Genomic DNA, 12,067 nt, shown 5'->3' on the forward strand with positions numbered 1-12,067 from the left:
TTTTCATGGGAATGTTCACCCTCCTGTCCTTGCGTTTCCTTTACATAAAGCTGGAAAAGAAGCGCTTTAAATTTCCTCAAAGACATGTCGGCCTATATGACCATGAAACCTGGGAAAACCGATTGGAAGAATGTGGAAAATGCCCATGAAGCAGGTGGCCTTAACAAGAGCAATGAATTCATTATTTACACGTTCAACTGAACACATCCCCTGGGCTTCAGTTTTCCAGACAAGTGGTCTGGAAAGGTTCTAAGTGCATTCTCAGTAGTTTTGAGATATTGAGCTTCAAAGATTTCAAAGTGAATTTTGCATTTTTTCATACTTTTAACCAGGATTTTTGTATAAAACTGGAAACTCTAATATTTTTTCCTCAATATTCCATGTCACTTTTCTAGAACTGGCATAGAATATGTCAGAACATTGCTTTCAATTGCCACTGGTGATAGATACAGTAGTATCAGCAATAGAATGTTCAGTTAAGATTAAGAATATTCTAATCACATATTTATGAACGCTTTAAAGAATTCGAACAGAGAACACTATTTTCGGAAGAACTGGCACCCGTTCGACATTTTACCAGACACAGTCCACCTGTGGAAATACAGTGGGCTAGTTTTACCCATCAATTACGATCCGCTCCATTGTGTGGTTTAACTATTACTATAAGGCAAAAATACAGTTGTAACATTGTTAGAAGGTTAACTTCCATTAAACTATGCCTGTCATGCGGAGATACACAAGAATCGTTTTATTCCCAAAGCATAACGAAAACAAAGGCGCACCACACGTCAGAACACGGAGTGCAAAAGCAGAGCGCACGTCACGTGACCAAGTCCCGAATGGGGGTGAATGCGCTTTGATTAATGACATCTCCCAGATCTCCAAGAACGATTTGTTGCGTTTCGGCACTTGCACCTGTTTCAGCTCGTTGAGGCTTTATAACATGCGTGTTCATGAATCATCTTCTTTATCAGATGGAGCCTAATTACCCAATTAAATAAAACTAAAACCCAGAATGGTTATGGTGACACTGACTTTCTAAAACCACTACACAGGCTATATGACAATAACCTACAAACCTGTAAGAATAAAATAAGTTATTTTCTTCAAAAATGAACTGAAGTTTATGTAGGAAGCACTTATGTCATGTGCGAAAACATTAACATGTCCAATACATTAGTATGGCCGTGTGCTAACAAGACAAGCTGTGACAATCTCAGGTAGCCTTTGTACAAATATAGGGTCCATTATCAGACGTTTTTTAATATACAATATACATATAAAAACGATCTTAGATCCAACTTGCGAATAACGGAAAGTGACGTTGTGCTTGGTACAACACAATGAATAAGTCTCCTATAACGGTGCTGGCATTATAGCTTTGACAACGTGCCAGGACCGCTGCTTGTTCAATTACTGCAGACTGACTGTACACAGTCAAGAGAAGGCGCATAACAGACAGAGGAAATATGAGTCCTTGTGATTTTTTATTATTATTATTACTTCGCGGTACTATTACCAACACGTAACGTTACAGCGCGGTGTTTCCACATTATCTGCATGTCAGCACGCACGCACACACACACACAAACCAAAATCGCTCAATTATAGCTGTATCATTTCTGTAAATATCATATTTAAGCCAAGGTGTCAGCCTTAAAGTTGTTATAATAGATAAAAGATAAAAAATAAACCCAAGCATAGCTTATTGACCCGTAGGTTCATGCATTGGTAAGTGTTATGTTGCATTAGGTAGTGGAAGTAGAAAGCAATAGCCTAGTCTAAGGCTGTTCAGTACTAATATAGCCTACTATCTTTTACATAATCAAATAGTGAAAATTCACTAAAAAAAAACAGCGGAATTATTTGACGATGAGTAAGCTCACTGCCGCTCGCTAGCAAGTTAAAATATGAACATTCCGTTGCCCGACATTTCCAATTGTATGGGAGCTATGTATTCGTAATTAACTGAAAACGTCGTCGGTGGTCGTATCTAGCCAGTCACACTACCTGGCTCCACTGCGCACATTATTATCAAAGCAGCCATCTCGAAAACTAGCAAACATCTGCAAGCTAGACAACTAGTTACCAGCACCAGTAAGTCCTTAACACAGATATAAATGAAGAAAAAAAAACACAGCACCGGGTACTTACCTCAATAATATAGCATGATAGAGGTGTAACCGCGATCCCCAGAATGAGGACTGCTATCGCCGGGAATGAACCCATCGTGCAAAGCCTCGCTAGCTGTCAACCTAGCTGGTTATCTTGGGGTGCAACTATAACTCCTCAAAAAGAAATGAGAGGTTCCCGATGGATCTTCGGACAGCCTGTGTAGCTAGGTTGGCAACTCACACCCTTGCAAATCGGCTGATTCCCCTTGCAATCTGAACGGACGGTGCAAAGGCAATGCGTATGTTCTCGATGGAGGACGTGCACACCTTCCTCGCTCTCCGCTGAACTGATTCACTGCGCCGCCCGGTGTCTGATCAAAGTCCTGCCGGAAATGAAGTCATAGAAAACAATCAAATGTCATGAGCCCAGCCCAAAAGTGATACAAACGAAGTTCCAGCTCACCTTACAGCCATTTCTGTCAGTGATGCAGTGGTAAGTTACGTGCACCCCACTGTCGAATGTCATCAATCAGCATATTACCAGTAGTTCGTCTTTTCACAATGGGTCGGTTAAAATAGATATCAAGACAGAAGACTTGGCTGCGTGCTTTAGCTGACCAAATTACCACAAGTAGGCCGACTTACACACAATTGTAAATATTCACGTCGTCAGCATATGATGTGTTTTTTTTATTATCGTTTATTAAAAACTGTACAACAGCTGGTACTGATTTATTTTCAGAGCATTATTCTGGAGTCTGGAGCTTATCATTGAGAAAACCAGCTGTTCACAGGAATGTTGTTATGCCTCAATCATTACTGTCTTTACAAAATAATCTGTCTAGCACAACATTACTCAATAGCAGAACAAAACATTTGAGATAAACGGCTTTAAGCTTTACCCCCAACGGTTCCTTCCACTCATATTCATACCAACTGAGTGCGTCAAATGAACAGAATGATTGTTAACGAATCACAGTATACTCAGAGCAATAATATAGCCTACAAAGTAATGCAGTATGCCCAAATGTCTGACTTGCTGATTAAAATATTTCCACTTTAATTATGTTGGCTGGGTTTTGATTTATGTCCTGCTATAGTTCTGCATAATTCATGGTGAAACACTACCATAATTAAAATGTCGTAATGTCACTGCATCAACCATTTTGCTGAATGCGTAAAAACATTGAGAGATGCACTGGCTCAGTGCAAATATTAGATACATCTTCCTCATAATACATTACATTACATTACATTATGTGGCATTTAGCAGACGCTCTTATCCAGAGCAACGTACAACAAAGTGCAAATCAAACACAAGAACAAGTGCAAAAGTGGACCTGAGAGGACAGTACAGTTCCGAGTCCTAGTGTAAACATACAGAAATTCAGAACCCTTGAAGAGTACAATCAACTTTCAAACTAGCATACCACAGTTGGCAGCTAGAATACAACAACAGCCAATAAAAACAACAATACCTATACAAGTAACGATATCTATACATAAGTGCCATTACGGTCTAAGGCTAATCACAGTGATTGTGAGTTGGGGAGGGAAAGGTGTAGCCTGAAGAGATGGGTCTTCAGTCTGCGATTGAAGGAGGTCAGAGAATCTGCCATTCTGACATTCTGTCATTCCACCATGGGACCAGGACAGACAGCAGTCGTGAGCGTGAAGTGCAGGTGTGGCGAGGGGGAGGCGCCAGACGGCACGAAGTGGCAGAACGAAGGGGTCTTGTTGGTGTATAGGTCCTGATAAGGGATTGAATATACACAGGGGCTGATCCTTTAACTGCCTGGTAAAGTTTTAAATTTGATGCGAGCCATAACAGGCAGCCAGTGGAGGTTGCTGAGCAGGGGGGTGACATGTGAATGTCTGGGAACATTGAATACCAGACGGGCTGCAGCATTCTGGATGAGTTGTAGGGGTCTGATGGCAGATGCTGGAAGGCCAGCCAGCAGAGAATTGCAATAGTCCAGGCGGGACAGGACCATTGCTTGAACAAGGAGCTGAGTGGAGTAGGTGGTGAGAAAGGGTCGGATTCTCCGGATGTTGTACAGGAAGAACCTGCACGCCCGGGTCACCGTAGCGATGTTCTTGGAGAAGGATAGCCTGTTGTCCATCACCACTCCAAGGTTTCTTGCACTAGGGGATGAGGTCATTGTGGTATCCCCTAATGAGATGGAGAAATCAGAGAAGGGAGAGGTTAAAGCAGAGATGAAGATCACCTCCGTCTTATCTGGGTTGAGCTTTAGATGGTGGTTGCCCATCCAGCTCTGGATGTCTCTCAGGCAGGCGGAGATACAGGTAGAGACCTGTGTGTCTGATGGGGGGAAGGAGAGAAAGAGTTGGGTGTCATCGGCATAACAATGATAGGAGATGCCATGAGCAGAGATAACGGGGCCAAGGGATCTCGTGTAGATGGAGAAGAGGAGGGGTCCGAGGACTAAGCCCTGGGGGACTCCTGTAACAAGGGGACGAGGGGTTGACACTCCTCCAGCCCAGGACACCTGGGAGGACTGGCCAGAGAGATAAGATTGGATCCACTCTAAGGCTGTGCCACAGATCCCTGTAGATGCCAGGGAGGCTAAGAGGATGGAGTGGTTGACCGTGTCGAACGCCACAGAGAGGTCAAGAAGGATCAGGACAGAGGAGAGAGAGGTTGCTCGTGCAGCCTGAAGGGACTCGTTGACAGAGAGGAGTGCAGTCTCCGTCGAGTGGCCAGGTCTGAAGCCGGACTGGTGGGGGGTCCAGCAGGCTATTCTTCTAATAGGCATGAAACCAATAAACATGTTTGAGAGCAATGCTTTCTCTTATGAGCAGTACTACATATATACAATATGCAATATTTATGTAATACAGTATGTAAAATCTGCACATGTGAGGAAATACAACAAAAGATAAATATCAGACACACAAGTAATAACAAGCTGGTGTACAGGTGTACCTAATAAATTGATCAGTGAGTGTACATACTGGTAGAACAAAAATGGAAATACAAATAATATTTATTGCAGCAGGAATATAACACCACTCTTCTAAAAGGAAGTTAATCAGCTCAGTTGATGGAAGTTGGAAATCTATGTAGTCCGGATCAAGATGCTCAAACAATTGGATGAATACTTGATCTGTGAGCATGGAGAGATTGTCATCTTTAAAGACACCCATGTCTGCTGAAGATAAATGTTTTAACACGGGACCAAGATGATCACTCAGTGCCATGAAGTTGACCTTGACCATACCTTTCGAAAGGTATGAGTGACCCCAAACCATACCAGAGAGAGAATGAGAGTGCACAGAGAATGAATGAGTGGAGGAGAGAAAGAGAGAGATGGACAAAAGAGCATCACGTTTTATTTGTTTGTTTGTTTATTTGTTAATGTCCCAGAATAAATATCACAAGTTATTGCATCACCAGAAGCCTTCGGGTTGTGTTTTGTTCTGCTAGGACGTGCAGAACCTCTGTTAACCTGACTATAAATTGAATTAAAAAATTAATTGATGTCACAGCTCATACTGGGTAGATATATTTTGCCAGAGACTGAATGCACGCGGAGGGGAAGGAAAAATAAAATAAAAGATTAAATAAAAAGAATACATTGATGATGGGACATACAGTGCATCCGGAAAGTATTCACAGCGCTTCACTTTTCCCACATTTTGTTATGTTACAGCCCACCCCATAATGACAACATGAAATAAGTTTTTTTGAATTTTTTGCATATTTATTTATATATATTAATATATTATTTATATATTTAAGGCTGTGAATACTTATGTACATGTGATTTCCTCTTTTTTATTTTTAATAAATTTGCTAAAATCTCAAAACTTTTTTCACGTTGTCATTATGGGGTATTGTGTGTAGAATTTGGAGGGAAAAAATGAATTGAATCAATTTTGGAATAAGGCTGTAACATTACAAAATGTGGAAAAATTGAAGCGCTGTGAATACTTTCCGGATGCACTGTATATCAAATTCTAATAGAACTAAGATACAGAGTGAGGGTAGGCAGTTAAAACTGCTTGGCAGATGACAGAGGTGATAGATGATTGATGATAGAGGAGACTGGGGATACACGGTAGATGACATTACATGCACAGACAGTAGGCTAGCAGCAGCCAGTCTCACTGACTGTCCAAAGTGTCAAGCACTTATTTTGTGAACATTTGTTGGATAAGGGTGGCCAAAATAACACCAGCTAAGTCGGTGTACATGAACAGACAACTTACAGCTAAATTACCAGCTATTTTATTAGGCTAGTCGTGAACAGCAACAGAGTGAGTTGACTGAGCTAGCCAGCTAGCTCTAACGTTACCATGGACAAAATAGCAGCAACAGTGTTAATGCCAGCTAGTTAAATACCTAGCCTACAGTTAGGCTTTTAAAAGTTGTTTGCAATCTACCTGGCTGATATGGGATATTTCTCATTACACATGACATGAGAGAACATACAATCTCACTAGCTAAGATAATAATATGCAAATACTGTGTTGAGGGCAGACAACTTCTAACGAACTAAGATTTGACTGAAGGAAGGCTTTCAGACAGCAGAAATATTGTTGAAATGGAAAACGATGCTAACAATCATTGTGCATCGTTCTGCATAGGACACACAAGTATGTTGTAAATCATGCTTTAGAAAAAGTAATTAGTAATTTAGAAAAGAAAAATAAGTTTAACTTTAATATGCTAAATTGTAAATACACTTTACAGTTCACTACTCTAAGATAATGAATTCTTTGAGAGGTTTGAATCATAAACAATCCTGTGGTGAGCACATGTTGTTGGTTGTACAGTTGGCATTATACATGGCTGTAACAGTAATCAGAGATCTGTGCTGATACTTTGATGGAGCGCAGGCTGAATTAAATTTCCTGTCTTTTGAGGCAAATGCAAACATGCCACTTAAAACATAGTTTTTTTTGTGTGATTAATACATAGTTTGTGTTTGCTAGCTTAAAACGTTTGTTCAAAGAAAGCCAAACTGTTTTTGGGTGTGAAAGCTGTAAAACACCAAAGCATAATGTGTTAATAAATACAATGGTATGAAATAGTTTGGTTTGTCTCTTTTGTATTGCTGGTTTAAATGAATGACACTGTGATTAGTCACAGCCAGGCGAGTGAAACACTGCCCTCTTCCTCTGGCTTGCAGTTGTCAGTGACAAAATGTAACTGTCTGTGGTGTTTTGTAATGCCATTGTATGATTTACAGCAGGGAGTGAGATATTTCTAAACAGCAGCGTGATGTCCTCTTACAGATTGCAAAAAAAGAAAAGAAAACATGGACGGAACCACAGGCTGCTTGTTTGGCTTATGTCTATACATTCAAATAAAAAGGGATTGATGTTGCAGGTGTGCTAGCAAATAAATGAAATCAATCGGGTTGTAGAGAGCAATCTGTCCTAAAGAGACATTCATCCCTTGAAGAGTAGGTTTTTTGGGATTTTTTTCTTTTTAAGTGATCTCGAACTCTAGGTTCTAACATTATTTGTGATCTTGGACATTAAAGGATTAAGGGGAGAAGGGGCTCAATCTCACGCAGGACTCAAAACAGGATTCTTCATGTTCATGGGCTTTATTTAATTAGCATGCAGGTACAACAGGGTCACAGAAAGAAGTGTGTGTGTCTGGGCAGCAGTAGCTTCCTTTACATTCTGAGTGGTCCTCTTTGGCGTTACTTTAATGCCAAATGTCGAGCGTGCAAGAAATGAATTTCAGAGCAGAATTCCTCTTGGTCACACTTGTTCGCACTCAAACCTCCTGTTCACACACTCAGATTTGGCCTATAATGAACTGCAGATGACATCTCAGCAAAACGACTGTCAGTTCATGGAAAACGTCTGTCAGCTAAGGGGGAAACGTCCTTCATCTATGGAAAACGTCTGTCTTTCTACAGAAAATGTCTGCGGTTGTATGGAAAACATCCCTCGGTTAATGGAAAACGGCTTTCGGTTGAAGGAAAAGGGCCCTTAGTTGAATGAAAACATCCCTTGATCTATGGGGAAAGTCCATATGGAAAAAGCTAGCTTGCCAACGCGGCTACTGTTGTAGTCACCGTCTGGTTAAATTCTGTGATTTTTGTTCTTTTAAACAGTTAGCATGCTACAGCTAACAAAGTACATCTGAGATCAAAGGACGTTTTCCCTAGACCAAGGGACTACACGTCTGGCTGTTGGATGAGGTGTTCTTTGTTTGAATTGGAATGAAATCCTGGACCAGGCCGGTAAGAGCTCCAGAGATAGGGCTGGACAGGCCGGATCTAGTGATTTTACTCTACAGCCAATATCTCAGATTGAGAGGCTGACAGCTGGACACGAGTAACAGACAGACCCTCCTGTAAGAGCCTGAAACACAAACACAAACATGACAGACAGGCATGCGGGGAACTGACCCCTGGAACATTGCTGTTGTCTTAGAAGCGGCTGATGATTTTGGGGCCCTGGTCAGCACTCCTTGGGGCCCAATTATTCTCGGGGGGAGAGCAAATGAGACATCTGTTATTTACTGTTCCATAGCTAGATCCAAACAGTGGTTCCAGGGACATGAATATGAGGCAGAAGGAGAATTGCCAAAAACAGAGGGGTGGGGCTCAACAATAGAGGGCCTCCAGGCGTTTTGTTCCTTGTGGAGCATGACGTCGGTGCAGAATGAAACACCGCTGATAATTTTCGCCATTTCGCTGCACTGGACCTGCTCTGTTATCAGAATATAGATTGTATATCCCTGGGACAGGAACATAATTCATGTTCCCCATTGCCCAAGCTCCCCCACATCAGTCCAATAATCTGATCACATCTGCTGAGATGTTGAAGTTCTATACCATCTAGAAGAGGGGGGTGTGAGCTCTGGTTCCCTGTAATTTGAACCCTGCATTCCATTCTCTCATAACAATTATGAGAGACATAACAATTAATGTACTAATGTAATGAGTGAGTCAAGCTTGCTCAGACAGTCTCAACAGTTAAGAAATGGTATGACCCACCGTAGGGGGTTTCGAAATTGTGGTAGTTTTACTTGGGCTGACAGGGCTGGGGAAACACATTTTAATATTCACTATTCAAATTATTTAGTTAATGTAGATTGTAGAACCTCCCCCCCCAAAAAAAAAAAAAAACCTTTGTTTCTACTTTCTTCAGGGAAGGTTCAAGCCCCTGTAATTCACACTCTGGCTTCACCAAAGCGAAATCCTCCTGCCAGCTTGTATGTGTTGACATGCATCTCTCCAGTGGAGCGGGGTTCGGTACAGATGGAATAGGATTAGGATAGTTCCAGAGACAGGAGATCAGCCTGACAGCCATAAGGTGAAGAAGGAAGAGACATCCTATCACAATCTGCCACTTCCACAGTTATATATATATCTGAGATATCTTGTTTCACAATTTCCAAGGGACATGTCCTTGTATTGTTGTATCTATGAACATAATTTCTAATGTGCATTACAGAAAGTTATTTCAGGCGTATGTAAAGAACAGGTAAGAAAAATACATAAAGGAACAGGTAAGACCATTTCCCATGTTTTAAAATAAAAATGTCTTATAGGACCCTGTTATTTTAAACTGCCACGAAACAAAGGCTAGCATGTGTCGGTGACTACTAAAGCTGCCTTCAAGTAGAGACTGAAAACACGTCAGAGCCCATGGGGTAATAGGCGCAATGCTATCATCTCCGTCACAAACACCCACAGCTTTTCCCTCAGAAATAGACGGAATTACAGTCATTCCAGGATGCTGTTCATCTTGGCAAAAATGGTGTGAAAAGAAAATGCAAGCCAGTTGCTAAGTCTTACCACCTTCACACAGGGTTTAAGATAGCTGTCACTCCACACTTATTGATCTGTCTGTCATTCTTTATGGCGATGACAACAAAGACAAAAAAGTGTTTTATCATTCTTCTACTCTGAATCCTACACTCAGTCCATTTTTACCAGTGCAGAAAGTATCATAAAAAAATATATATATATTATCAGACCTACTAATTAAATTTTGAACACTGTAGACCGTGTGTGTCATTAATAAAAGCAGAAGACTTATTCCAACCATGACTCTGACATTTCTTTTTCATCCAGGGGGTTGAGGTGGGGAGGGGGGAGCAGATGTGTTTTTGGATATATATTGTCAGCATCAATAATTCATTCCCACGGTTTATGATTGGGGAACTGTCTTGGAGTGAAAACTGTGTGGAGAAGGCTCTCGGTAATGAGGGCGGAGGGCTGCTGAGGGGAAAACAGGCCGACTGCTGCCGTAAATTATTGACAGGAAGAGCTTTATAAAGCAAGAAAGTGCAGCGGAGGAAGGAGGGTATTTTATAAGTGACACAAAAATGGAGAGTGCGACTGACCCACCTTTCTTTGAAGTACCAGTGCTGCCATTGCATGTGTGCTAGTTTTGATCTGCAGTCTTCTGGAAAGTACTAATAACCTCACTTCCTGGCACTCTTACCAGCTCTGGGTGCAGTAATTAGTTGAAACTGTCCGGTGGTGACAGTTAAACCAATGACCCATGAAAAAAAATGTCTTTTTGGTTTCCGTAGTTTATTCCAAATGAGCTGTAATTTAAATATTCTCTACATTTCCTGTTCAGTGAACGCAGTGAACTTTTTGGCAGTGACTTAAAAAAATATTGTCACGTGGAAAATTACCTTAGTCTCTTTCGTGAAAAACCTAAAACCGAAAAGTAAAAGAAAATTTGTGATAATAATAAATGTGGGTTACATTTATATAGCACTAATTAACAATTTAATTTGGAGTAAGGTTTGGAAAACAAACACACTTAACTGATTACTCACAATGTGACATAGCAGTGTGATAGCTGGTCTAGTAAACAGAGGTTAGCAGGTTTCTGAAGTAAGTAAAGACAGTTCTCTTTGACAATTTCATTCAGTATACTGTAAAGCCAAGTGTATCTATGGTTACATCATATCAATACTCATGACTGGCTTGCTTTCCACCATCACAAAGCAATTCACACTGTTCACTCTCTACATTGTGTGTGGTGTGTGTGTGTAAACAGACTAATGTTTCAGCCTTTCAGTCCATCATGACTGTCACAATCCTTTACAATGAATGCCTCTTATTCACACATTCACACACACACACACACACACACACACACACACACACACACACACCAACGGCAAGTGGGATTAGGTGTCTTGCTCAAAGACACTTTGACACGCCCAAGATGGGGGGGAATTGAGCTGGTAACCTTATGACTGCCAGATGACCGTTTTTACCTCCTGAGCTAATGTTGCCCCAGGTTGGTAGACTCAACACTGCTTGTGTTTGTTGGAGCCTTGTTAGAGACAGAATAGTATTAATTAGAGCTATGGGATACCAGTGACTGCTGAAGGACCAGTGGAGGAGAAGGATAAACATTATTTCAGGTCCTTTAGGTAATACAGACCAGCCATAAATCTGGTGTTTACAATCCTAATTTCAAAGGACAGGCAATGGCCACAAACAGTCCCAATAAAAGGTACCTTTAGGCAAAGAAATGAAACAAAGATCACACTTTCTTTTTGATATGTCAGTGCTTATCTGATGTTGATATCAATCAAAGATATCTGGGCTGACTGGCAAATCGGCTGCCTTGCATCAATTCATGTACTTTATGCATTGCCAAATAACTGATTCTCCACAAAGAAATTACATTTAAAGTTTAGATATCAATCTAAACTAAATTCAGGTAACATTACATTCCTGACAACAAGGTTCTAGAATTTGAGACTAGGCTTGGCACATACCTGGACTGGAAGTTCATCCAAAAAAAACTATGCTAAAGGCACTGGGGTGTGGATAACAGATCAAATAATAATATTTTAAAAAAGCACTAGAAAGAATGTATCATGCAGAAATGATTTCAATGTCCACTGTTAATAATGGGTGTGTCTGATAGCTTTGTGATGACAGTGAGTCATGGCTAGTTCACTGTAGTGATACATAATGAGTTTG

The 12,067-nt window shown here is 40.9% G+C and overlaps 1 protein-coding gene across 5 annotated transcripts in view; it reads right to left on the reverse strand.

The window, feature by feature from the left end:
• Positions 1–2,472, reverse strand: part of LOC133132270 (amyloid beta precursor like protein 2-like) — a 58,969-nt gene extending 56,497 nt beyond the window's left edge. For all 5 annotated transcript variants that reach the window (XM_061247607.1, XM_061247606.1, XM_061247604.1 and 2 more), the window contains exon 1: positions 2,155–2,472. In XM_061247607.1, coding sequence (XP_061103591.1) covers positions 2,155–2,229 — 75 coding nt within the window. In that variant the 5' untranslated portion in view covers positions 2,230–2,472. The remainder of the gene's footprint in view (positions 1–2,154) is intronic.
• Positions 2,473–12,067: the final 9,595 nt, after the last annotated feature.

Source organism: Conger conger, chromosome 7 (genome assembly GCF_963514075.1).
Source record: "Conger conger chromosome 7, fConCon1.1, whole genome shotgun sequence".
Classification (NCBI taxonomy): Eukaryota; Metazoa; Chordata; class Actinopteri; order Anguilliformes; family Congridae; genus Conger; species Conger conger.